At 40.7% G+C, this 27350-nt stretch overlaps 1 protein-coding gene across 2 annotated transcripts in view; it reads left to right on the forward strand.

The window, feature by feature from the left end:
* GALNT13 (polypeptide N-acetylgalactosaminyltransferase 13) overlaps positions 1 to 27350 on the forward strand; it is a 164675-nt gene that overhangs the window by 38653 nt on the left and 98672 nt on the right. For both annotated transcript variants that reach the window (XM_083709486.1, XM_083709487.1), the window contains exon 3: positions 17994 to 18162. In XM_083709486.1, the coding sequence (XP_083565612.1) occupies positions 17994 to 18162 (169 nt within the window). The remainder of the gene's footprint in view (positions 1 to 17993; positions 18163 to 27350) is intronic.

Consider the following 27350-nt stretch of genomic DNA (forward strand, 5'->3'; position numbering starts at 1 on the left):
CTGATATGCATATAACACAAGTCCATATACTATTTTACACGATTCTGGGGTCTGGTCATTTGACCACTACATCTTTGTGGATATAAAGAATAAATTGTGCTTATATACATATTGCTGTATTGTGCTTCAAAACTTCTCAAGTGAATTTCTCCCTGGATTTCAGTTCTTTTTAAGTACCTAGCCTTAATATAATCATAGATATAATCATATCGAGTACATCAAGCCAGAAAAAACCCTTCCTCTCTATTCCCTATACAGCCTTCCACTTCTAAAGGAAGACCAATGCATCTGCGAGTCATTATCTTTGCAGCTTCCTACAGGCATCTGGTTGGCCATTGTGACAACAGGGTGCTGTACAAGTTTGGCCATTAGTCTGTTTCAACAGGCTCCTCTAGGGCGTGGGATGCAACTAAGTTGTTGTGTGCACAGAATGAGGTCTGCTTGCACAATGGGACTTTTTCCTCCACCCCCTAGCACTCCCCCTACCCCCATGCCACCTAAATCTGCTCTGGAGGTGGTGTTTTTTGGTGGGCAGATGGCCCAGAACAGGTTTAGGGTATGTGTATGAGGGTGTGCACAGAGGGAGGAGAGGGAAAATGTCCTATTGTTTGGGTGGACCTCATTCCATATCCCACTTGGAGTTACATTGAATTCTATCCCATGTTCTTATGGGTTGTGTTCAGTTAAGTCCTGCTCAGGGTAGGTCCATTGAGATTAATGACCTTAAGTTAAGTCATGTCTATAAATGGCATGCTAGATCCTCAGATTGTAGCATCACTTCTGAATGGAAAATCTGCTTCTAATTCTAATGTCAATAAGAGAGGAGAAAACCAGGTATCCTCAAGGCTTGATCTGAGTGTGCCACAGAAGGCTTGTTAGAAATGATTAAAACAGAAAGGAGACTCTTTTTCACAGAGAAACAATGGCCTCGGTTCTGCAGGAGATTTGTAGTTGTTTACTTATTGGGTTCCAGTTAGTTTCTGTCATTTATCTATTTTATAGCCTTGAAGGTCCCATTTGGGCTGGAAGAGCAAGATGTATTTTTTTATTATTATTAAATAAAATCTATAATCATCTTAATCTCCTGCTGTTGCTATTTCCCCTTCTCTGAATGTCTCAGTAGCCTTAATCAACCTATAATAGAAACATAAATAAATGGCCTTGCAGCCTGGAAAGTCTGAGGAGGCAGGACTGCAGCCTGGAAATCCTCTCTCCTCCACGTTTTGCCTGCATCGTGTGTGTTCTCATTGACTGAACAAAAATGAATGGGCCACTAGCATCCCTTTGTCTCCTTTAGTTTCCAGCTGCCTTTTCTGCCTTAGTTATCTGCTCTCTAAAATCATTTGGCTGAAAGGGGAAAGTTGTTGTTGTTGTTAGGAGTAGTACCCAAAGGTTCCGAGCAATTTACAACACATTAAATAACAAACACATTATACCATTAACAATTTTATACAAAAAACCTACAGTTCATATATACAAACACACACACACACCCTCAGGAAGCTTTGGCAACACACTAACAACACTTATGAGTCCTGTGTCTCTCCATTCTCTGTGAGATTTCCATATGCCTTAGTAAGATTAATGCATATTAATGTTGGGGAGTGCAATTCTCTTCGTTGACATGGACACATTATCTCTGTTTTGCATTAAATAGTTAAGCAGCCTGAATAGCTAAGTTGTTTATAGCATGCTGCTGATAGCTCTAGGGTTGCAGGTTTGATCCCTATATGGGATAGCTGTATATTTCTGCCTTGCAGGGGTTGTAGTAGATCAGGCATCCCCAACCTGCGGCTCTCCAGATGTTTTGGCCTACAACTCCCATGATCCCTAGCTAACAGGACTAGTGGTCAGGGATGATGGGAATTGTAGTCCAAAACATCTGGAGGGCCAAAGGTTGTGGTTGCCTGGAGTAGATGAACCTCAGTGTTCCTTCCAACTCCACAATTCTAAGTCACAGCTGAACATCTGAGATTAGTTCCTTCCAATGCATTGCAAATATTTTCTAGGGCGTACTTTTTATATTCCAACTCACCCATCTCTCAGAAGGTACCTACATTTTGTATATTCTCCTCAATATTTACAGTGTTAGGCCTTGCCTTTTAATCTCATATCTTGACTCTGGGAATGTTCAGAAAGGTTCTGGTATCCCTGTTTGCTGCTCTGAACTCACAGGCAGTATCTGCATTCCCTTATGTTGGGCACCAAGTTCTGTAGGGGTGGTAGCTCCTAAGCATGTTTGGCTGAACGTACTTTGAAACTATTAGCATCCTCACATGGTTCCCACTCTGAGGAAGGCTTAGAAACTCTCTTCAGAACTTGGTGCTAAACATTTATAGATCTTCCCCACATTGTAGGTGGTATTGTAGGTGTCTTCTGTCTTCTACAAGCTGCAGGATATAAGCATTGTCAACTTTCTCTCTTATCCCCTCCCATCCAAATGTGAGGAAGGACACAGCTTGTCCAAAGGACTCCTTATTTCTACATATACCAATCTAACATTCCCTTGAAAAAAAACATTGTTTGTTCCTCTCAGCCTTTTAATTCTTTCTTTTTCAGTTCAAAAGTATCTTCTTCTATTGGCAGGTGGCTCAGAAATTGGATTAAGGGAGCTTATCAGGTCACATGGACCTGAGAAGAGCTTTGCAGGATCAGGCTTAAAAGTCTATCTTGTGCATCATCCTGAATCCTATACTGCTCTACCAGAGCCTCCTGGGAAGGCCACAAAGGCAGTCACCTTTTCCTGCTGTTGCTTCTTGACACTTGGCGTTCATTGGCATGTTGCCACTGAACATAAAAGTTCCATATAGTGATTGTGACTCATAGCCACCAATAGGTAATAGTAAGATTCCTCTCCAAATGGAGAGTTACTACCTTAGCAGCATATGGACAGTGGCCTCACTTTTTGGGGAGGGAGGGACTCTCTTACAGTTAGGACAGGCTTTGTCATTGCAGGCTTTTAAGTGGGCACTGAAATCTTATATTTGTTTACCATTGCTATTTCATAATGCTTAGGATTTTTATTGGGGTGCTGTTACTGTGCTGCTGCTTTATTTTGTGATCTCTGGTTTTATTGGACTCCATGCTATTTTAATGTTATCACCTGCTGCCATTTTTTTAAATATTGTGGTTTTATTTCAGTTTTACTATAATCGTGTTATTAATGTGTTTTGATTTATATATTACTGTAAGCAGCATTGTAAGAAAGGTTCTTTCCCAAAACATGGGATACAACTGAGACTTTGTACCTAATCTGGTATAAAGCATATTGGGACCCACCCTAAAGATATACTGCTCTTCAACATCCTAAAAATGAAGGCTGCAGCACTCTAGCATATCTGGGGAAAGGCAATTTTGTCTTGTTGGTGAATTCCTATTGGAATGAATACATAGTTCTTCTGGGGTTTTAGGCTAGGCAGAATCTTGGGGGTAAACTTATTTAATGCCTTCTCTATTTTCTCTTTCAAAGTAGTCTGTGGCTTTTAAAATAGCAGTTTCGCTGTCTGTAAGTGTATTGTAGGACTTGGTGTGCAGCCTACAGTCCTTTTCTGCAGGGGCTGCATGTTCAGGGCTGCCTGCTGCAGCAAATTTTATTCCATCTTCAAACATGGCCTGATGTCTATGGGAACCACTCTGCTTGATGTCTGAGTTTGCCTCTGACCAAGAAGAGGGGCTTTCCCCAAAGTGAAGGCTGCCATCCCTTAGTCTCGCAGAAAGTGAATATTCACAGGTGAGACAAATTTTCCTTTTCAGCCCCTATGACTCTCTCCTCCTACAACTTGCCAAAAATCTCAGCGCTTGTAATAAGCCCTTGTGAATGTGATATTTCATCTTCAAAGGAAGCCTCTCTCCTGTGACAGATGATGAAATGTGTCTCCAGGCAGAGAACATGGAAAGTTACATTTTCATCCTTTGTAGACATGCTTTGAGTCAGCGCTGTTATCCCTGCATGAACTGAAAGGTCATTGAAGAGATGAACCATTAATTTTTTGTTGTTGCTTTGAGGTTGTTTTTAATAGACAAATACATCCAAAAATCGTACTATTTTGAACGTGCCTGAAGCATGTTTGAAGATATGCTTAGTTAGAATTTTAGTTTTGCAGTGATCATATAAAAATGATATATCTGTCGATTTTAGTGATAGCTGATACAATTTTATTGAACCTCAGTAACAACGTGACTGTTCGCCTGTTTAGCATTTGTTTGTTCCCAACATGATGACTCTCTTGAATGTAGAGATACAAGAAAAAAAAATCACTTTGTGTGTTCAGGACATAGTTGAAAGGAGAAGTTGCAAAATTTATCATAATTGGCTTGAGGCTTATAGCTTGTATTCAACAGAGGCTTTACACTAAGGGAAAACACACTTCTTCAAGGTTGGGCACCTGGTTTCACCTTTCCTTCGTGCCCAGTAAAGCCTTCCAGACCTCCTGAAAAGCTGTTTCTGAGCATTGGGGAATCCTGTGGAACAGCATAGGATGAGCGCATGAGTTAGGGCTGCCATACATCTGGATTTCTCTGGACATTACCAGTATTTCAAAGGCAGAAGTGACGTCCGGGGGGGATTTCTGAAATGTGGTGCTTTGTCAACCCTGGCATGAGGCTATATTCCAGCTGTGCAAAAGTCCGAGGTGTGTGTACACCCACACAAAACCCCTTTTCAAGGAAGTAGATGACATCACTGTTGAAGGATGCATTCCAGCCAGGCCAAAACCATCAAGGAGGTTAAGGGGTTCGCAAAGGGAAGACCATGAGGGCCAGAGCAGCTTGGAGGGCTGCATTTAGGCTCTGAGCCTGAGGTTCCCCACCCCTACTGTAGGACTTCAGTAAGAACCCCGACGAAGAAGAAAAAAAGCTAGCTTCCAGCAATATGACCACCATCACTGCTGCAGTAGCAATGTGTGTGCATATGTAAAACAGATATGTATTTAATAGTGGCCATGTCAACGCACCTGTTTCTATTCACATTATCTAGTGTTCCCTTAGTAGTATTTGTAGAGGGTTTTTTTATTTTTAAAAAAATTAAGGGTGGGTGCCTCCATATAGAGATACTGTCACGACTAAAAATTGGCCGCTGTTTCTTTAATGCTTAAAAAAGCTGGGTCAGCATGAGTCAGCGACCTGCACTGGGTTGTACTTGTATATATAGAGTGAGAAATGTTAATTTGTTGTTGGGTTGGTTGGTTGGTTAGTGAAAGCTGGTAGTGTTGATGTGTGTACAGTTGGTCAGTCGCTTTTGCAGAAAGACTTTTAAGAATAAAAGCAGGAAGTACTCTGGAAGGATACTCGTCTCGTGGACTCTTTTATGCCGACAAGGGTCCGAGGACCAGGAGAGGTGACAAAGGGAGGTCAGAACCCTTTCTTTTTGTTTTTGTTTTTTTACAAACACTGACAGATACATCTGCATGCATTGTGCTTTAAAAAGACAGAGAGGAAAAAATAGTGCAAGGTTCCCTCTTTCTCTCAGCTATGCCCTCTGGTACAGTGGTACCTCGGGTTACAGATGCTTCAGGTTACAGACGCTTCAGGTTACAGACTCCGCTAACCCATAAATAGTACCTCGGGTTAAGAACTTTGCTTCAGGATGAGAACAGAAATCGCATGGTGGCGGCAGAAAGTCCCATTAGCTAAAGTGGTACCTCAGGTTAAGAACAGTTTCAGGTTAAGAACAGACCTCCAGAACAAATTAAGTTCTTAACCTGAGGTACCACTGTATTCTTAAAAGAAAAAGAAAAAAAAGGTTTCCCTTGACAGTAAATTGACCTGGCAAGAAGATGCTTGCAATCAAGTCAAGTCAATTTCACATTCCACTGACTTTGTGTTGGATGAAGGGAAGCAACTACAATTAGGAATGAGAATGAATTTACTGTCCCCCTACAGTGAGCCTTCTGCATCAGTTATCAATCTATGAGGGGTAGATACTGTGTCATTTAGTAGCACTAAGAGGGAATTTGTTCAGTTGTTCTATGGGGGAGAAAGATAACCAGAATACTGAGAAAAACTGGGATCTTCTGGAGACCAACCATTGAATTCTGTGGATGAGCAGGAATTTGAACCTAGACTTCCAATATCTGAACCTCGTCCTCTGTGCATACACTACATTGAAGCGATGGGAGCAGCAGCATATATTTAGTGAGCAGATGCTGCCAGATAATGGTGTAATATGCAGGGTTAAAAACTGTTGTTTCATCTTGAATGGAAATAATACAAATTGCTTTGATATAGAGTATCTGTGCTTTAACCTGCACTGATTCCACATTCGCATCGTAATCCATTACGATAAGCTTTCATCCATTTTCTTTTATTCCTGACCTCAAGCACCCTTATTTGCCAGATAATCCTGTTGCATTCGAGAGGATGCAGATAATTGATCTGCCTCCTATGAAATCGCTGTTGTCATGTGAATGCCATGCAAGGTTGCTTGTGAAAGTTTGTTTTTCCGCTGCTCCCAGGGGGCAAGACATGAACCAGTGGATTCAAACCATGACAAAGGAGATTCTGACTCAACATGAGGAATACTTTTCTGATGGTAAGAGTTGTTTGGCAGTGCAATGGACAGCCTTGGAAGATCGTGGACTCTGCTTCTTTGGAGATTTTGAAACAGAGGTTGGGCAGCCATTTGCCAGGGATTCTTTGGCTGTGATTCCTGTATTGATGACCCCTGGGGTGTCTCTTAAGTCTACCATCCTATGATTCTGTAATTACTTGTAGCAGAAGGGGAGGCTGAAGTGCTGGGGAGGGCTGTTTATTTGCTACTGATGAAATGGGGCAAAATTATTCACTCGTGTTTAGTTTTTAGACCAGGCATAGGCAAACTCTTGCCCTCCAGATGTTTGGGACTACAATTCCCATCATCCCTGACCACTGTCCTGTTAGCTAGGGGTGATGGGAATTGTAGTCCTAAACATCTGGAGGGCCAGAGTTTGCCGATGCCTATTTTAGACCATTGACTTCTTAAATATATATATATATTTAAGATAAAGAAGCTTACTTGGGAAAGGAAATGTAGATTTGAAACTGAGAACAATGCTGCATTAAAGATTTACTTTTCTGGCTTCAGCAAACTAGCTACTGATAAGTTCCATAAATAATGTCTTTACTATGTCATTATGAAAGCTTGGGGAGTAGTTAATATGGAACAGTTTATTTAACTGTGCAGGAAATTCTGGGCATTCAGCTCTAAAATTATTTTACATGCTGTCCATGTCCGTAGTCAGCATTCTGAGGGTTAGAGATTTCAGAATGTGTTAAACATAAACAGTTCCTTTAAATAAAATCCCTGCAACTTTAGTGTTCGTTTATAAAAACTACAAACCTTACAGACATCTTGAGGATTACATAACCATATTAGGTAAATCTTTGTCCTGTTGTCTCATCATTACCATTCACATGACACTCAAACTATGGTTAATTCTAAAATAGAAGCCTTTGATTTGCTCCTAAAGGTGAAAGAAAATTAGCCTAATGCAGGCGCTTTCCCATAAACCGTATTTTAGCTGTTTGGTCTGGTTCAAATATAAACGTCTTGATAAACTATAAAGACCATATCCGGCTATGAATTTGAGCTCCTAGCCTACTGACCTTTACTGTTTTGTACTTGTTGCTGTGAATCCTCTCCTATTGACCAACCTACTCAGAGGCAGCACTCTGGGGAAAACAGCACAGGTCTTAACATCAGGAGGGGCTGTATGATATGGAATATAAGGTACAGGGTCAACTGTGCTAATGAAACCGGTCAAGACATAGGATGGCTAAAGGAAGTTTTTGCTAGGTCTACAACAGGGTAGCTAATCTTTAGATGTTATTTGACTCCAACTCTCATCAGCCTCAGGCAGCACATCCTGTTGTGAATCCAACAATATCTGGCTAGCAACCAAAGATTTTAAATTATTGAAAGCAGCAGTGCACTCCCCTAAATCTTCCTGGAGTTTTCACCCAGAGCTGCATGGCTGAGAGGGGATTTGAAACTCCAGCCACTACACTACACTGGGCCTGGGTTAGGATTGCTCTGTGAGAATACTCTTCTTACAGCTATCATAATATCGGTCTCAGCTCTGCTTTCTCTCCCCTTCCCCACTTAAAGCATAATGAAAGCCCTCACTGGAGCCTATTCTCACCCAGCAATTCACCTACTCCCTTGCTACTAAGTAAGGGCTTTCCGCTCAGTGTAGAAATACACTTTACCAGAAATTACCCCAACCCTCCAGAGCAGATTTAGGGGGTATGTAAGGGGGGGAAGGTCTTGTTGCATGAGTGGACCTTGTCCTACACATGCAACAACTTAGTTGAATCCTGCCCAATATTCCCCTACCTCCATCCTAGTGGTGGTTGGGGGGAGGACATAGCAGGACACATGGTGATGCATATTTTCAGAGGCTGATAGCATGGCATGGGGCTCACACTTAGGGTTAATCCTTCCCCCTATTTGTTACACAAAAAACCTTTTATCACTTTAAGGTCTCAGGGCAGGGTACATTAAAATTTTAAAACCAAGAGCTACAACTGACAAAAATACAAGTACAGATAAGAGGAGTAGATAAAACCACAACATAATTAGTAACAGAAATTATCATCAAAACCCCATACAAGGTGATTAAGCCCTTAGAAATGTCTGCTGAAATAGCAATTAAAAAAAAAATGGTGCAAAAAAAACCTCACTGTGATCAGGGGCTGGAAAGGGGTTAGTTTAACCTCCAGTTTTCTAGTAAAACTTCATTAAAGGTAAAGGGACCCCTGACCATTAGGTCCAGTCATGGCAGACTCTGGGGTTGCAGCGCTCATCTCACTTTACTGGCCGAGGAAGCTTCCAGGTCATGTGGCCAGCATGACTAAGCCGCTTCTGGTGAACCAGAGCAGTAGACGGAAATGCCGTTTACCTTCCCGCTGGAGGGGTACCTATTTATCTACTTGCACTTTGACATGCTTTCGAACTGCTAGGTTGGCAGGAGCAGGGACCGAGCAACGGGAGCTCACCCCCTCACGGGGATTCGAACCGCTGACCTTCTGATCGGCAAGTTCTAGGCTCTGTGGTTTAACCCACAGTGCCACCCGCATCCCCCACAGTAACTTCACTACTGTGTCGCAAAATGATGCATGTCTAAGAAGTGTGTCACTGACATGAGAAGTTTGGAAAGCTTTGTGGATGGGGCATTCCACACCTGGAGTGCCATGGCAGAATAAGTCTTTTCTCTGATTGTCACATTACAGATGTGCTTTAAATGTGGCACAACCAGGTGAACCTCAACTGTTGATCTTAATACTCTGCTCACTCAAAACATTGCACAAAGCACACTCTTGGTATAGATTTAATCAAAAGTATTCAATGGGTGTAACTAGGGTTGGTGTGAATTGGATTGTGCCCAGCTCATAGGATATGATATGTCATTGTATATTTACCTTGCTGGATGATATAGATCAGTATTTGTTTTCAATATATTCTACTGTGAACTGCAATTAATGTCAGTTGCCTGTGCCCTGTCTAGGATCACTGCTTTCTAGGGAGTCTTTGGACACATAGTCAATTTATCTATTTATGAAAAAGTAGAGTAGCAATGAAAAGTACCGTATTTTTCGCTCTATAACACGCACCTGACCATAACACACACGTAGTTTTTAGAGGAGGAAAATCCGTAGGCATGCCACCCGTAGGCATTCCCTCCATAACACGCACAGACATTTCCCCTTACTTTCTAGGAGGAAAAAAGTGAGTGTTATGGTGCAAAAAAATACGGTATATGCTTCAGGATGACAGTTGCAGTATATGCATACTCTGTGTGCACACAATTAAAATAATGCAATTGCTTCCTTGCTCTGTTAAGGTTGCATCTCTTAACAGTCACAACATGTGTTTGTTTTAATTATCTAAGAGTTGATTGGTATAGGATTCATCACCAGTAACCATAGATTTAGGCAGTTAGCTTTACTGTGGAAAATGCCCAGCAAAAAAGGAAAAACAGGTGACAAAGCACACACACTTCTTTGTGCTCTTCAGCAATGAAAACACTGCATTATTATGAAGGTATGTCTTCAGAAGATTTGATGGTTATATGTACAAAGCCACATTGAAAAGTGCCAAGAAGGCTCCTACTGCTGAGGGAAGATGCAGAAATTCTGTTTGGGGAGAAATAAAAGAGGAGGGAAACAGCACAGCTATCTCAGTTTGTTTTGTGCTTTGAATATTTTTATCTGTGCGGTGCTTTCTACAAGACAGAGTACCAATGGGCTTGGAGGCATTTGGAGCACTCCATTATCATTCATCCTTCTTCACCAGAGCCAGGTGAAAAGATCTATTCTCACTAGACAGAGGGGGGATCTGTTTTTTAAAAAAGAAAAGGTCAAGTATGCATTTAGTAATGGTTCCTGTGCCAAGATGTATACATCTGAGGAATGACAGTCCTCTTGACTCTTTAACAGTGAACATGTTCTCTAGTTTAAGGATGGCCAGACTTCAAAATCCAAAGTGGGTTTTACTTTGGGTTTTTTTTTACCAGAACCTTGAGACTCACCCACCAGACCCTGGTGCAGAAGACACAAGGAATCCCAAGCCCAGGAATTTGTTTCAAGAACCAGAACTGAATGGAGCTCACAGTGCTCCCCCACAAAAAAATCTACTTCTGGTTACCCACAGATTTCCAAATTTCAGCGGTTTAATTTGGGAGAATGGAGTGATTTTGCAGATGCTGTAGTTCAGAGTTGGAAATGTTTGCTGTTCATCCAGAGATCTACCAATAGATATAGACTCCATCTCTCATCAGCCCCAGCTAACATGACCAATTGTCAGAGTTATGAGAGTTGTGGTCCAGCAAAATTATGGAAGGCCACAGGTTCCCTAACCCTGTTCTCAATCTACCCATCTAGGTCTGGCATGTATAGTAGAAATAAATTATGAGGGGGTTTTTTGGGGGGGATCAGAATTGGCCTTTTTCTGTGCTATACTGGCTTGATACTTTGAAGGATCCACCTCCTTGATTATAGCTCCTTTTTATGGCTAGGGTTGCTATGGAAGTGCTTCACTGCTTTCCCATTAGCAATGCACTGAAGATTGCTGAGACTCTATTTTAATATGTGAAGTAGACCATTTAGAATGATTGTTTATTTATCCTTTAAGGTATAAAGATGAAAACATAAGAGTCCTACTAGATCAGGCCAACGACCCATACAGTCCAGTGTCCTGTTCTCACAGTGGCCAGCAAGATGATCATGGGAAACTCTCAGGCAGAACCTGAGCACAACAGCACTTAAACAAAGGCCGTTTTACTAGTATCACACACATGTGATCAGCATATCTAGAGTTTTTCTCCTTCAGTACTGAACAACTGAATTTTCCTTTCTCTTCATGAGGCAAGTGCTTTCTGAAAATCAAGATTGGAGGTTAGGGGACATCAGCTTACTCAAGTGACTGTTTAAGGAAATAATGCTTTTTAATATTATAGTCAGTTCTGCCAACCAGAGTTGCATCTGTTTTGCCTCCTTGCCACAGAATACCACTCCCTCTCATAGGATTGCATGAATTTCTGTAATGTGTACTAAAACTGTGACGTTACCATTGCACTAAATGGGCCAAAGTTGTAGGCAAAGACTACCTCTTTTTTCATCTTTTGAGCAGGGAGGCACTGAAAATAAAGTGTGTGTGTTTTGCTACATGTATTTTTCACTTCAATGTCACATTGAACACTCTGTGTGGAGCCACACACAAATCTTTAAAATGAAAGAATGTGGCAATTACGGTTGCAGTTTATCAATACTACTACATAGCCTGCTTAGCAAAATGATAGTGTGTTTCATTTACTGCATTCATTTCATCTAGGTAATTCACAGCTCATTTAGATCATTACTGGAGAAATAGCTTCACTTTCCTACTGTTATATTTCTTGTAATTTGTAAGTACCAGCAGACAAAAGGTTGTGCTCTGGGTTTTCAGTATCGACCTGCATGAGTCTTTTTAAAATGCTGAAAATATGTATCACAGTTTAAATCAGTGTGGTCTGCTTAAAAACACAATGATTATTTAACTACCCAATAAATTTCATTTGTCTACAGTGCAGTAGTCCAAATGCATACTTTTATAGACATGGTCATTACTAATGAGCAGATTTGGAAAGCTAAAGACACAGAAATTATCTAGGCAGGCCCCCAGCTGTTTAAAAGTTGGCTTAAAGTTTACTCATTTATTTGGCACACATCTAAAACATAAATGCGTTTTGCTAAAATGTGATCTGTCAGTTTAGTATAATTTTAGTACCACAGTTAATATTGCAAATGTTGCTTAAGCTCTTCTTTGCATAACTTTATTAGATAATTGTTCGTTAGTATATAGTAATAACCTTATTTATATGTTATTCCTGTGTTTGCAAATGCCTTACTGCTTATGCTCAATGTAATTGCTGCAGTTAGATCAGACTGCTGTGGGAGCAACACAGTCTTGGTGCAATCTCAGTGATAACTGTCGCTACGACAAAATTTGCACAAAGAATGTCAAGTATTCAGCAAATATGAATATGTTGCACACATGCATCATCTCAGAAAAGCTTACAACAACCTTACTGGGGGGTTGTTGTTGTTTCTGCTGCTATTACCACCCACACTGTCAAATGTATCTAGACTCAAACTAGAATTTGTCATGCAATCAACATTGGTTTCAGTCAATAAAGTTGACTGAATGTTGAGATTTGGTATAATTATCTAATTGGTCTCATTTTTAAAGGAATGCATTAGGCTCTCAAATGAATAGACAATTTGGAAACTATATAGAAGAACTAACAAATTTTGTTAAATAATGATGTTAATGTCCAGCCTGGACCCTTTGTGAAATGCCCTTTTTTATTCAGGGTGAGGTTCATGATAGGTTTTTCCTATAGTTGTCTGCATGTTGCATCCCCAATTTGTTCAGCTTTTGGGGAACATTCCATGCTTCTTTTTTCAGATACCTATCCCCATGGACAGCTGCTAGAGTTAGCTCATTTCCCTCTTTTTCTTTAAATACCTTAGTTACATCCTTCCCTATCCGTTATTTTCTTCAGAATTAGTCAAGACTTCTGATGTGCCTTTCTAAAGGAGAATGCTTTTTAATTTTCTGACACGAATCCCAAGAGCTGATGGTTGACGATAAGGGAGAGTCACCCTGAGGTTGGATGATGAGCCATTCTGGTTGGAGCATGCCGCTTTTGACAGACGGAAGGATTATCTAAAATGATAAGCCCCTGTCAATTTCATCTAGCCTTGCTATAGTTCTTCATGTAGTGTTATAAGTCTCAGCAGAACTAGAGATTTTGTTGCCTCTGTTTCCTTCCTACCACCAGACAAGTAAATATAGCATTTCTCTAGCTTCATGTTGACTCCTTTATTTTCCCAATTTCACTCTCTTGCTAGACCAGGAAGGTATGTGCTTTGCAAATGGGCTTTTCTCTTTCTGTTTCTATCTATCTCTGCCTTCAGTTATTCTGGGTCCTTAGGACTCCACCTTGTCTCTCTGTATATAAGGCAATTCTCTGCCTTCAGACTTCTCTTTTCCTATTTCCTTAAAAATAAGAAAATAGTCCTGACAACATGGGTGGGCTGCCTGTGTAATGCATGCATATATATATATATATATATATATATATATATATATATATATATATACTGTATATGCTTTTTGATCTGTGTATGTATGCATCTGCATTTCCCACAGCAAAAGCCATTATTTTCCCTCATAATTAAATATTTCAGTTCTCGTGTGATTGTTGCTAACTCTCAGCAGTTGCACACACTAATGCTTGTTTTTTTTAATGAATATTTTATTAAGATTTTTGAATAAAAATGCAAAGATAAGGAAACAGAATAACATATATCATAACATACTTTCTTAACATCTTTGGACTCCCTCACACCTCCCGCTCCCATTTGCATCGTTGTCAATTCTTGCCCGCAATTTATCATCTTGTTTACACTCTTGTGTCAGGTTCATTTAAATATAATCTGTTAGTTCTCGAATAGGTTTATATTTTTTCCTCAAACTTACTTATCATCTTAATTCCATCTAATTTAGTGGTGCACAATTGTTTATGATCTAGCATCCTTTCTTAACATTCGACCAAATTACAATGTTTTTTTAAATAAGTATTGAATTTCTTCCAGTCTTCTTCGACCCTCTCCTCTCCCAGGTCTCGGATTCTGCCAGTCATCTCAGCTAGTTCCATATAGTCCATCAGTTGCATCTGCCATTCTTCCAGCGTGGGTAGATCTTGAGTTTTCCAATTCTTAGCGATGAGTATCCTTGCTGCCGTTGTTGCGTACATGAAAAATGTTCGGTCCTTCTTTAACACCTTCTGACCGACAATGCCCAAAAGGAAGGCCTCTGGTTTCTTAGTGAAGGTATACTTAAATACCTTTTTCAACTCATTATATATCATTTCCCAGAAGGCCTTCACCCTAGGGCAGGTCCACCAGAGGTGAAAGAATGTTCCTTCATTTTCTTTACATTTCCTACACACTAATGCTTGTTGGTCAGTTAGCAAAACAGTTATAGTCAACACAAACCTGCCTGCCGTACTCAGTTGTCTAGGATAATTTCATCTAGTAAATATCCCAGAGTAGTATCGCTAATTAACCAAAATTAGCTTTTTCTGTGAATACCAGTGCAAGGTATATGCCCATGCACGTAAGTGCACTGGTATGTGAACAAATTATTATGAGCTGGCTGGGTTGGCCTTATATGAAATATTTGCAGCATGAATGTGCTGGCATTGGCCCTGAAAGTGAAGAAGAAGAAGAAGAAGAAGAAGAAGAAGAAGAAGAAGAAGAGTAGTTTGGATTTGATATCCCGCTTTATCACTATCTGAAGGAGTCTCAAAGCGGCTAACATTCTCCTTTCCCTTCCTCCCTCACAACAAACACTCTGTGAGGTGGGTGGGGCTGAGAGACTTCAAAGAAGTGTGACTGGCCCAAGGTCACCCAGCAGCTGCATGTGGAGGAGCAGGGACACAAACCCGGTTCCCCAGATTATGAGACTACCACTCTTAACCACTACACCACACACATCAAGAGGATGCTCCAGTAACACTCCAAATGTTCCTTTTCAGCTATGGCTTCACATTCCCCACACATGACATCATATGATGTCAGGTGTGGTACATGTTTGCATGGCAGGGGAAAACAGCCCCATGGGATAAATTAGGAACACTTGCAGGCCAGATTTTACTCCATGGGTCAGAGGTTCTTCTTACCTGCTATACAGGATGATTAGTTGCAACTATTCTATGATAAGTAAGTTACGTACAACTGATTTTGTCACGTACGTACAAACTGTCAATAGTAAGGAAGCTGCTCACTAAACAAGCCTGAAAAGATAAAAAGAATAAGTTGCATGCTGATGCTCAGTTTCTCATTAGCTGCACTGTTCATTAGCTGATAATGATGTATCTGTACATTGTAATTCTGTTTGCAGCGTTATTTAACAAGCAAGCCAGGAGTGGATGAAAATGAACAAAAACTAAGCCGTTGAATGTCTGGGCTGAATGTCATATATGAGAACAATTAAATTTAGTTCGTGATATCAATGAAATTGCGGCTGTCTGTTTTTTAGTAATCGATTTATAGTGTGCATGTATTACGGAAAAGTTAATAAAATATAATATTTGTTAAAATGTAAAGAACTGTAGCTCATGCAAAACTCTCAATCTGTTTTCAGGATTGTTTTTTCTCTCCTACTCTTGTTTGGCTGCCTCTGCTTCTTTTGAAATATGTGAATTTGCTCCCCATCCAAGTCCCAGAAAGCACTGTTCCCAGGATCCTATGCAACGCTCACTCAATGAACACTCCAACAACTTCTGTGGATGTTGCCAAAGGGCATTTTGGAGGTTCCAAGGAATAGTGCAGCCCTTAACACCTTTTTGTATAAGTCCCCTCTCTCTGCCCTGTCTGCATGAGCAGGGAGGGGCAAGGCTCTTAGCACTTCTTTCAAGCCAATCATGTGCAACTAGTTTGATACTGGAAGCTGCATTGCAAATGTGGCATGAACCAGGGTGGACTAGAACCAACAGGTGGTGGAAGCATAAACTCAACAAATTCCAAGCATGCTACAGTTACTTATTTATATCATCAAATTTATGTATATCCCTTGTTTGTGTATATACAAAGCCCTAAATAACTTGGCGGCCCAAATATCTGAAGGAGCTCCTCCTCCCATAGAAGCCTACCTGAATGTTCAGGTCAGCAGGGGAAGCCCTTTGTTGATTAAGTGGTCGTGGCACATTGAAAGGCCTTTTCAGTGGTGGCTCCCCTGTTATTGGAAATCCTTCCCCTTGGAGATGCATCTGGCATTGTCATTGCATTCTTGTTATTTCATCAAGATGAATCTCCCCCCCCCCCTTTTAATAGGGCAGAAGAATCAGTTTTGATTGGCTTCTACTGTAATATTTTGTGTGTGTTTCAGTTATGGTTTTAAGTGGGGTTGCCATACGTTGGTGATTTGGCCATCAGAAACAGAAAGTGCTGAAATGTCCAGACGTATGGCAACCCATGTTGGAAATGTAATTTTTTGCGAATTTCCTTAAGCTTAAAAACTTTTCTTTCTTTTTTTCTTTTTTTCTTTTTAGTTTATGTTTTCTGTTTAGTTTTTTTAGTTTTTAGTTTTCCTATTTTAAGTGATGCTTTATTGTTTTTAAATATGTTTTATTGAATGTATGTATCCTGTCGTAGGTCCTTGCAGTGCATAAATAAATTCAAACAAAGACAAATATATATTTGCAATAAATGGTCCCTTGCACCATATCACATACAATTCTGGTGAGTTCCTCAGTCCTCAGGTACAGCTGCACTTGGTAGAGGGAACTGGTGAAAAATTGGGGATACAGCCTTTGGGCAAGCAGAAATGTTCTCTGTTCACAATACAGTGGTACTTCGGGTTACAGACGCTTCAGGTTACAGACTCCGCTAACCCAGAAATAGTACCTTGGGTTAAAAACTTTACTTCAGGATGAGAACAGAAATTGTGCTCCGGCGGCACAGCATCAGTGGGAGACCCCATTAGCTAAAGTGGTACCTCAGGTTAAGAACAGCTTCAGGTTAAGAACAGACCTCCAGAATGAATTAAGTTCTTAACCCGAGGTACCACTGTATAAAGAAGACAACTCCTAGGGATATTTTCAAACATTTCCCTTCACATTGTCTATGCCCAAGAAACTTGTGGGTGCAGATGTGAAGTCATATTGAATATGTTGGTATTGATTGCTTGAAGCACCAAACTACTACTGGAGTAACACACTTTGAAGTTGCATTGTGTTTTTCCCCTCCTCCTTTAAAATTAGAACTAGCAGGTGCAGGTGTGTCAATACTTTATTGTTCCTTTGGAGAGGCACTGTGCTTTTGTACTGTTGTCCTTGCAGGAGGTGACGTTTTATGGTTCACTGTTTTGATTCTTTGTGTTCGTTCTTTTTGTTATGTTGGTGCTTCTTGACTTATCAATAAAAATATTATAACTAAAGGGAGAGAGATATACCGGTAAATGGTAGGTGCATGGGGACCTGGGGGGTGAGGAGGATGAGGATGGATTCAACCCTTTCATCCTTTGTCATGGTTTCAGCACCCCACCACTGAAGTTGCTGTTAGTCTTTGAAGCAAAGCTCCCATTGGGACCAGTGGAGGCTTCCCTTCTAGGGCTGCCACAGGTGGGGATTTCTGTTGGGGCTGTGACATCACATGGTTGCTGCAAGGATAACATGAGATGAAATTATGCATATAAACCTGAGCTCCTTGAAGGGATGGAATGTGAATAAGTAGTTTAAGTAATGACTTCATCACAGAATGCTGGTAATAGAAAATGTGTTCCCCAAACTCTCATTTTTATTGATCTGACTGAAGCCTTATGAAATATGGACCTGAATGTACATGAAGAAGAGTTAAACTCACAGCTTCTTATCTTTAGACCCAGAAAACAATAGATTGGAAGTTTCTGCATAATGAGAACAATGCAGAATGGTTAAGGATGTGCTTTTTCTTGATGTCTTCTGTTACAGCTGTTATGTCAAGAAGCCAAGAAGGACCTGGAGAGATGGGAAAGGCAGTTGTCATCCCCAAAGATGATCAGGAAAAAATGAAAGAACTCTTTAAAATCAACCAGTTTAATCTTATGGCCAGTGACATGATTGCATTCAACAGAAGTTTGCCTGATGTAAGACTAGAGGGGTAAGTTTACACATCTGGCTTGGTTTTGCAGTGTGTTGCATTGACATTCCCAATATTTCTAATCTGTTTTATTTTATTATCATATTTATTTTGGATATTTTTAAACTGCCTTTCTAGAAAAGGCCCATCAAATCAAAATTACGGAGTATCATTAATCCAACAAAGATAAAAACTCAAGAACAACCAATAAAAAATAGCCAGCCAGCCAGCCAATTAGAGGAGCTTCTCACACCAGTGACAAATCCCAACCCAGGCTGTAAAAAATGCTTGAATATGTCACTTGGAATAGGTATGTCGTTATGACTTCTGAAACCCAGACATATGGCAGCCCTAGTAATGTTGCAGAAGCTAACTGGGAAAATCTGACAACTTGTAGGTCAGTACCCTTAATTGACCTAGGGTAGGGTCCACTTCACAGTTTGCAAAATTTCTCTGGAACAGAAATTGCAAGCTGTAGGGATTTTGTGTGTGTGTTGTTTCGCATGAAAGTAGCAGCTATGTCCTTGCCTGTGATGAGTTATGGTAGCGCTAGCTTAGCTGGGGTGAGCTAAAAGGAGCAGATCTGGGTTGGGGAGGAGACTGAAGCCCAGTTGAGAGGTTGTAAGAGCTGCAAGAGATGGGTAGCACTCAGTTGAGGGGCTAGAAAATGCCATATATGCCTGTCAAGCAGAGCCAGATGTTAAGTGTAAATGTTAAGGTAGTCAGAAGATTAGAGCATACATGCAGATATCATCAGACAGGCATCTTGAAGGAACTGCAGCAGGTAATTTGCTGATGAATGGTTAGCCAGCATGTGTATTCATTTGGATTATGCAGACCTGGGAATGGAAGTAAGGTTGCAGAGAATGCTTGTTGATTATTCCATACTGAGCTTTGCATTGCTTTCAGTGGTTGACTGGAACTGTTAATTGAAGCCAGAGGAGTGTGCACAATCCATCTGTAAACTTGTAAACATGCAAATGTTTATTAACAGTGTCCTGCAACTTCAAAACATTCGAGGTTTTTAAGGTTTTCTATATTCTGTTGTGATACATAACTGAGAATTAAAGCTCCTTCCATTTTGAAGTGACAACACCTCTAGCAGCCCTGTCCAGTTCTGCTTTGCTGTCATTACATGGAATCTGACACTTCTTGTAATGCGTGGAACACATTTTTCATGCTCTTCCCATTTAGATATAGCAGTGTCTCTGTAGGTGTTCTGCATCTGCAGAGAAAGATAATTCTGGCAATTGCTAGTAATTCAATAGGTGTCACAGAAAACATTCCTTCTAACTAATACACATGGAAATATTGAATATTAGTATGATCAGCATGAAGAGAGGGGGAGACATTTTTTAATGGCCTTGATGTGTCATGTGGTATCAGTCGCACTATGTAATATGTGTTGTCAGCACATATTAAAGCATTACAATAGTAAATTAGATTTTTCAGGGAAGAAATGACACACTTTACTCATGTCAGAGGCTGCTGTAACACCTTCAAGGCAATTCTTCACTTACATAGCCCTTAGGGTTTGACCAGCAGACAAGTCAAGACAAATCTAGGGCCCTTTGGTGTGGGGTGGGCCTCCTGTCTCCAAACACCTACCTTACTTATTGAAAAAGCTGGTGCTCTGCTCTTGCTGCCACCCAGGTAGCCTTCAAGATGTTGCTGGACTACAACTCACTTCCTCCACAACCATTTGCCCTGATGCCTGGGGCTGGTACGAGTTGTAGTCTACCAACATCTGGAGGGCCACAGGTTTCCCATCCTGTTTTATTGCCTAATCTTATAGCACAATACTTCACCCCAGGGCAGGGGCGCCGACTTATAAAAAATATTGGGGGGGGGGCAGGGGCCCATCAGACTTATAAAAAATATTGGGGGGGCCCAAGACCTCCAAACCGCTGCTGCTGGGGAACGAAAGGGGCGAGCCCCGGGCTGCCCCGACCTTAAGTGAACCTGTGAGGGCCCGCCCTTTGCGGCAGCCGATTGGCTGCCTCCGTGGGCGGTGAATATTAATGAGCTAGGGGGAATCCCCGCTTCTCGCAGGGCTGACGCCAGCCCTGCGAGATTGTTGATGGGTCGAGAGCCCGCAACCCCACCCCCTCTCTAGATCGGGAGTGGCTTTATTTTAACTCATTACTGAATGTATTTTAAAAGGTAACTATCGTCAAACAAGGAAAATAAAAAATACCAACATAATTTTGCGATTTTACAAAGCATAATATAACTAATAATTTTCTTAAATTATTGGGGGGGCAGAGCCCCCCCAAACGAATTTTTGAGGGGGCTCGGGCCCCCTCAGGCCCCATGGAGTCGGCGCCTATGCCCCAGGGGGAATATGGCTCCTGTTTCTTTCTGGCTACCACAGGAAGTGGATGGTGGCACATGAATGGTAGCCTGGATTGTGTTTGTCCCACCCATAGTGTCTCTACTCCAGCTGCCACTATGCCACCTATAAATACTAGGGTGGCAACATACTGTAGGAGGAGGCTTGCTGGCTGGCAGCTTTTCTGAAGGTGGGCATGGCATGGCATGGAATCCTTATACCAGGATAGAATTCCAGCACCCAGAAGGGTTCAAATGATACATGAACAACACAGAGATTTTGGCATTTGAAACTACTTGTTGTGGTTATAGTGTTGGGTTTGGTCCTGGGAATAGCCTTCAAATCTCCTCTAAGGCTATCAACTAGTTTTGGGCACAGCACATTTTCTCAGTCTAGTCTACTAACTGGCTTCATTGTTAGCATAAAGTGTCACTCTTGAGTTCTTTGTTATACATATTAGCTTTCTTGTAACTGGCTTTTCCCCATTGACTTTTGGAAATGTAACCCCAGCAAGATCTCCCACCCATCTGGTCTAGGGAACCACCCACTAACAGTGCCTCTGGATTGAGTTTCAGTTTATTGGCTCTCATCCAGTCCATTACTGAGGCAAGACATTGGTCCAGCACTTCCACTGCCTCACTTGCATATGTAAAGGAGAAATGGAGAGAGGTAGGTTTCATTAGCATACTGCTGACAACGTACTCCAAACTTCTGCAGAACCCCACCCAGCAGTTTCATGTAGATGTTAAACAACGTGGGGTATAGGATTGAGCCCTGCGGAACCCCACAACTGGGGACCTTGGCTAGTATTTACTGTTGTTCTCTCTGGGTTCTGGGTTCTATCTCTACTGTCAGGAAAGGCTGAATCTTCCATTTTTTTGTTTAATAGGATTCTGTCTTATATCCTTTAGATACGGGAGCATTGGATTGAGATGGTGTAGAGATATTGAGACAGATTTTATATATTATCCACAAGAGACACAGATATGCTTTTGGCAGAAATTTTTATATTTGTAAACAGAGGAGAGTTATCTTGTCTAGACTGCTGCAGTATTCTACTCTGCCTAATTTCACCCCCTGAGTTTTGGAATTTTGAATTAATGAAACTTCACAGCCAATGGTTCTTTCTGTTTCTGTTTTTTTATATAAATTTCTAGAATTTCGATTCTTTCAGAAAGGCAACATTAAAAAAAAAAAAGAATTTAAGCTTCTATGAGGAAGTGGTAGGTGAGAGAGAGAGAGAGTTTGTGTGCATGCTTGTGCATACATGCATAAAATATATTGTTTCAACATTCCAGAAGACAACTGGAGCAGAACCCAAGGCATAGTGAAATGGTGGGATAAGAGGGATCCACTTATCTCTAATCGAAACCAAAAGCCTTTCCTTCTTCACACTGCATTCCTGTGATCAAAAAATTCATCACAGCAGACAATCTGTATTGATTTACCTACTCTGCTTGTAGGTAACTCAAATTTGAGGCACAGAGAACCACAGTCAATATAAAGATTCTGTATTTTTATCTTGCCTTGTCTGCTTTTGACTGCAGCAGGCTGTTTGCTTCAGTTCATTGCTCAGATTGCAGGTGAACTTTATGTGCATCACTTGCATTTGTTATTTGTCAGAACTGTAATAATATCCAGGAAAGCCTCCAGCCTATTCAGGCTGAAATCAGCCAGTTTCAGCAAATGAAGAATTAGCAGCACAGCCTGGTGACAGATGAAACAATCTTAGGAGGGCATTTCTCAATGTGCACATCAAAGACAGCTGGATTCATAAAGGGCTGCCCTTGACCAGCTGTGGGGAAATCAGACTTGTCTAATAATGGCTTGACAGTGGAGGACAGCCTGTCTCTGGAGGATAGGCAAGCACCTGGATTTTAGACACTGGCATGGTGCTCCATATGTTAGTTTATTTTTGAAGTTCTCTGTCTGAAGGTTGGCCTATGCAGCTAGAACCAATGGATGTGCATCTTAAATATAAGAAGTATCTTTGCATTTTAAAAATTGTTCTGAACTTGTAATTTAGCTACCACAGCACCTTTTTAAATTGGTTTGGGCAAATTGTTTTGCAAAGAAGCCCAAATTCCATGTATTGGATGGCTGCAGCTCCTTTGCATATTTCCATTCTATTTATAGTATACATCACTATGATTTAACCTGGATAATACCAGGGTATAGTTAGTGTACACATACACCCAGTGCTTTTTTCTGGGGGGATGCAGTGGTACACAAACCCTTAAACATTTTGTGAATCTTTGTACTTTTTGTCCATTTACTGTATTTATTTCCCCCAATTTGAACTATAAAATGGTGATTTTCTTGAGTCAAAATGACAGTACCCTTAAACCCCCCTTTTTTAAAGAAAAAAAGCACTGCATACATCTATTTTTCTGTATTCTTGCTGAGGAAGAATTCTTGAAAGAGGAAGTCACTGGTTCAAATTTCACCACTGCCATGAACTCACTGGACAAGACAGGCATCCTCAATCACTAGCTCATGTTTGAAGAAATATGAAGCATTTCAGCCTGGAGTATCACCAAATAACACAGCTTGGCAAATAGTTATCTCACAGCAGAGGTCTTAGTTCTCTCTCTCTCTCTCTGCACCCACTATTTAATACATGAATACTGATGATGATACTGGCTTTGCCACTGTAACTATTACTATTACTATTACTATTATTACTATTACTATTCATCATCATCATCACAATCATCATCATTTCCAGCCTAGGATTGACATTATGACAATATATGTGCTAGGAGAATAGGTTATTCCTACTGGATTGTTTGTAGAGTTTTAGCTACAACCCATGGAATCTTTTTTACAGGTTTTAAAGGGTTGTGTTGTGTTGGAAAGGGAGCAAATTTTCTCTCCTATGCCCACTGATTTTTTTGATTTTTAAATTTATTTTTACTTCCCATGTGCACAGAGGAAGTTTATAGTGATCATCCATTGGTAGCAAAGCCCATCTTGTGAGCTGAGTGTAGCTCTATTTTCTGACTCAATGGTGCAAGGCTGTTCAGCCATGAAATTGCTTCTTTCATGCATTCCTGTACATTTTTGCCTGGACAGTCACAGTTTAGAAAACTTGATCGTGACAGTGAATAGAGCAGCTGGGCAATCAGTTGATGCTAGGGATGAAGTTTAGCTTTCATGTGCGATACCATTTGCCTCATGTTTGGTTTGCGGTCAGAGGCAGTAATTATGGAGGGCAGTGTGCAGCCTGATCAGTCAGTAATATCTAAAACCGAAGCAATTTCTTTACCTAATTATTATTTTTATTGAGGATACAACAAAAGTAAGTAATTTACTTACTTTCTTTATATATTTGTTTTTGTTCACCATGGCTGGTTATATAGCTCCATTGTAGGGAACCTTGCCCTTCCAGATGTGGTTGTACTATCAGCTTCCATCAGCTTCAGGCAGCATGGCTAATTGTCATGGGAGCTGTCCAACCATATTTGGAAGACTACAGATTCCCATTTCTCAAAGGCTCAAGAGTAAGATAATCGTCTTACTCTTCCTACTTATGGTTTAATCATCTTTGGTTCAGGACTCAAAGCTTAGCAAACATCACACCAAGTTTGCAAATGCATATGAAAAGCTTGTCATTCTGCAACCACCTTGTAACAAGGTTCTAGACAGTGTGAACAATGAGGACGGTATATTGATGACAATATTGATGTTGATGATTATTTAAATTTGTATCCTGCCATTCTTTTGTAGAACTCAGGGACGTTCACAGTATAAAAATACAAGATGAAAACACAAAATACATAATAAAAACAAACCAATAACACCCCACTCTCTACCCCCTCCCACAAAGACATTTAAAAGGGTACAATTTAGGATGTTAGTCAGCCAAAGGCCTGGTTAAAGAGGAATGTTTTTACCTGGCACCTAAAGTTGTATATTGAAGGCGCCAGGCGAGTCTCCCTGGGGAGAGCATTCCACAAATGGGGAGCCACTTCATAAAAGTCTAATTCTCTTGTTGCAACCTTCTGGACCTTTCATGGAGGAGGTGCATGAAGAGGGGCATCAAATGATGATCACAGGGTCTGGGTAGGTTCATGTGGAGAGAAGTGGTCTTTAAGGTATTGCAGTCCTGAGGCAACACTGATGGTGACTCTGCTTTGGGTCTACTTGGCAATTGCAAAAGCACTGACGTGTGTGTGTATATAATATTACTTACTTTGCACCAATCCTCTAGATCAGCTGCCAAGGCAATGGTCAGGGATGATGGGAGATGTAGTTCCAGTAGTATCTGAAGGGTATCCCATTGACAACATCTGCTCTGGATGATCCAGTTCCTGTTTCCTTCTTTACAGGGCCTGACACAAAGTTGGGAAAAATAAAAATCTCCCAGAAAAGTTCTTCAGATTTTCTTAAAACGCTAGATTATGGGAAAAACACACACCCCACTTTTAAGAACTGTGGAACTTATACTTGGCCCAAACTCAAGGACACAAAGAATGTTCAAAGTCCCAGGTCTGCATATGGCTTGTCATCAGGATGTCCAGTCTTATTATGCCTGGAATTTTAAAATGCCATCTCTTTTCCCATTGGACCATCTCCCTTTTCATTTTTTTGCGTGGAACATAAGGCAGCACAAATCTGAACTGTTAACTACTTTGCTTATAAGCATTATCAATTATGCCAACACAAGATGTTTTAGTTAGCTAATGATCCCCCAACTGGCAGGTAATTTGGACCTGCAACAGCAAAGCAAACATGACATATGGTATGGTCACAAGCATTGCCAGTATGCATGAAGCTCACTGCAAAGCCTTCTGGACTTGGGACAAAAGCAGGAAGAGATGCTTTGAAACAATCTTGGTCAGCTAATTTATAGTAGTTTGCATCTCTGATGTCTGACAATTGTGAAGTTCTTTTTCCCATGCCCAAAGGTGTAAAGGAATTTCAGTATGACTTTTTCCTTGAGCATATCTGTCTTCAAGATACATATCTGACAGTATTCATGAAAACATAACTGATGTTTTGGTTGAGTATTTCTGAGGCAAATGTGAAATCATTCAGCCTGAAGAACGCCAGGTATTAGATGAATGACTTTGCCCTGTGCCCACAAGTCAGGCATGCTATTCCTAGAAGATAACATTTCCTTCCATCCCTGGTGTATTTCTTTCAGAGTTAAGGGAAATAACGCTCATTGATACAATGTGTGTTTGCAGTCTAACTAATTTTGTGAAGTAAAGACAATAGGCAATAACTTTGAATGGAAATATGCAACCGAGTATGGAAGCAACAATTTCCTCCCTTCACAGGCTGAAAATCTCACTTGTCACAGAGTTTTTCTTTGATTGTTGCTTTTGCACTCCTGACAGAAATCCAATTTAGGAAGGAAGCTCTGAGACCAACACATCTGTTACCTGCTTTGTGAAGTGTAACGCTGAAGTCTGCCTTAAACCTATTAGTAAATTCTGATGGGGAGGGGCGGGTAAACATCTATGACACAAAAAGTGTGTTGCCATATTCTAGCTTTATTTAGAATGCCCCTTAGCTAATTGCTCCTAAACTAGCTTCTGAACATGACTGGAATACTAAAAAGCATTAATGAAGGACCAAGTCTGTAGCAAAGAAAGAAAGAAAGAAAGAAAGAAAGAAAGAAAGAAAGAAAGAACGAACGAACCATGTGGAATCTCATTAGGTAGCATTTTCTTATCAACAGTTTTTATTTATTATTATAATAATTAATTTAATTATAATTATCACTAAAACTGCAGCAAAGGATATTGTGTTACAGTAGGAGGAGAGAAAACCTCAGAACATGGTGGCAGTGGCCCTTAGGAGATGGGGAAACTTGACATAGACACACTGTTTCCAATATTATACTGTTCTCTAGAAATACAGTAGTACCTCAGGTTACATATGCTTCAGGTTACAGACTCCGCTAACCCAGAAATAGTGGTTCAGATTAAGAACTTTGCTTCAGGTTGAGAACAGAAATCGTGCTCCGGCGGCGTGGCAGCAGCAGGAGGCCCCATTAGCTAAAGTGGTGCTTCAGGTTAAGAACAGTTTCAGGTTAAGTACGGACCTCCAGAACGAATTAAGTACTTAACCCAAGGTACCACTGTAGAATGTAAGGCAGGGCTATGGAAAGGAGGAGACAATATCATTTTGAGATTGGTTCTCAGTGTTATCCATTCTGTTCCATTGAACAAAGTAAATAGGGATGCAGGAGGCACAATTTCCACACACACCCTCCTTCAGATTCTGAGTGTCACCAGTCTCTCCAGTTGGATGGAGGTATTGCTTTCCTCAACCTTATCTTGGATTGCAGCTTCTTTTCATTATCTTCTATACAAACCGAGGCTCCCATTCAGGTGCGCCACACAGTATACAGGCTGTGGATAGTAAGACTGGAGGAGGAAATCTGTCCCTCAGCTTTACATTTTTTAATATCTTGAAACATGGAGTTACAGAATTTTAAAGCACCTGTGTTTTCCTAACAGTTTACTAGCCTGAAACACTAGACTTGGGGAGCAAGATAAACTCCCTCCCTCTTAACTACGTGCCTCATTGTTGATTATGATTTCCCTTTCTTTTTCTCTCCCCCCCCCCCTTACACATAGATGTGTTCCATTCTTTTAGAGTAGAAAAAGGATCTCTACTGGCTTCATTGTTATTGGGATTAAGGGCCAATTCTTATTTTATGGAGCAGTATGATTGGGAAAATGTTGAAAAACTGCACATTATCCACTTGAGTTGCTTTGGAGATGGAGAGAAAGATTAGCCTCTTAAAAAACCTGCACTTTGTGCGTGTGTATTTTTTTTTAAAAAAAATTGAAATACTCCTTCATCTGCTACTTTGTTCCTACTCTGGCACAAAAGCTTTTTGAGCTTTTAACTAAATGAA

The sequence above is a fragment of the Podarcis gaigeae genome, assembly GCF_964106915.1.
Source record: "Podarcis gaigeae genome assembly, chromosome: 1".
Classification (NCBI taxonomy): domain Eukaryota; kingdom Metazoa; phylum Chordata; class Lepidosauria; order Squamata; family Lacertidae; genus Podarcis; species Podarcis gaigeae.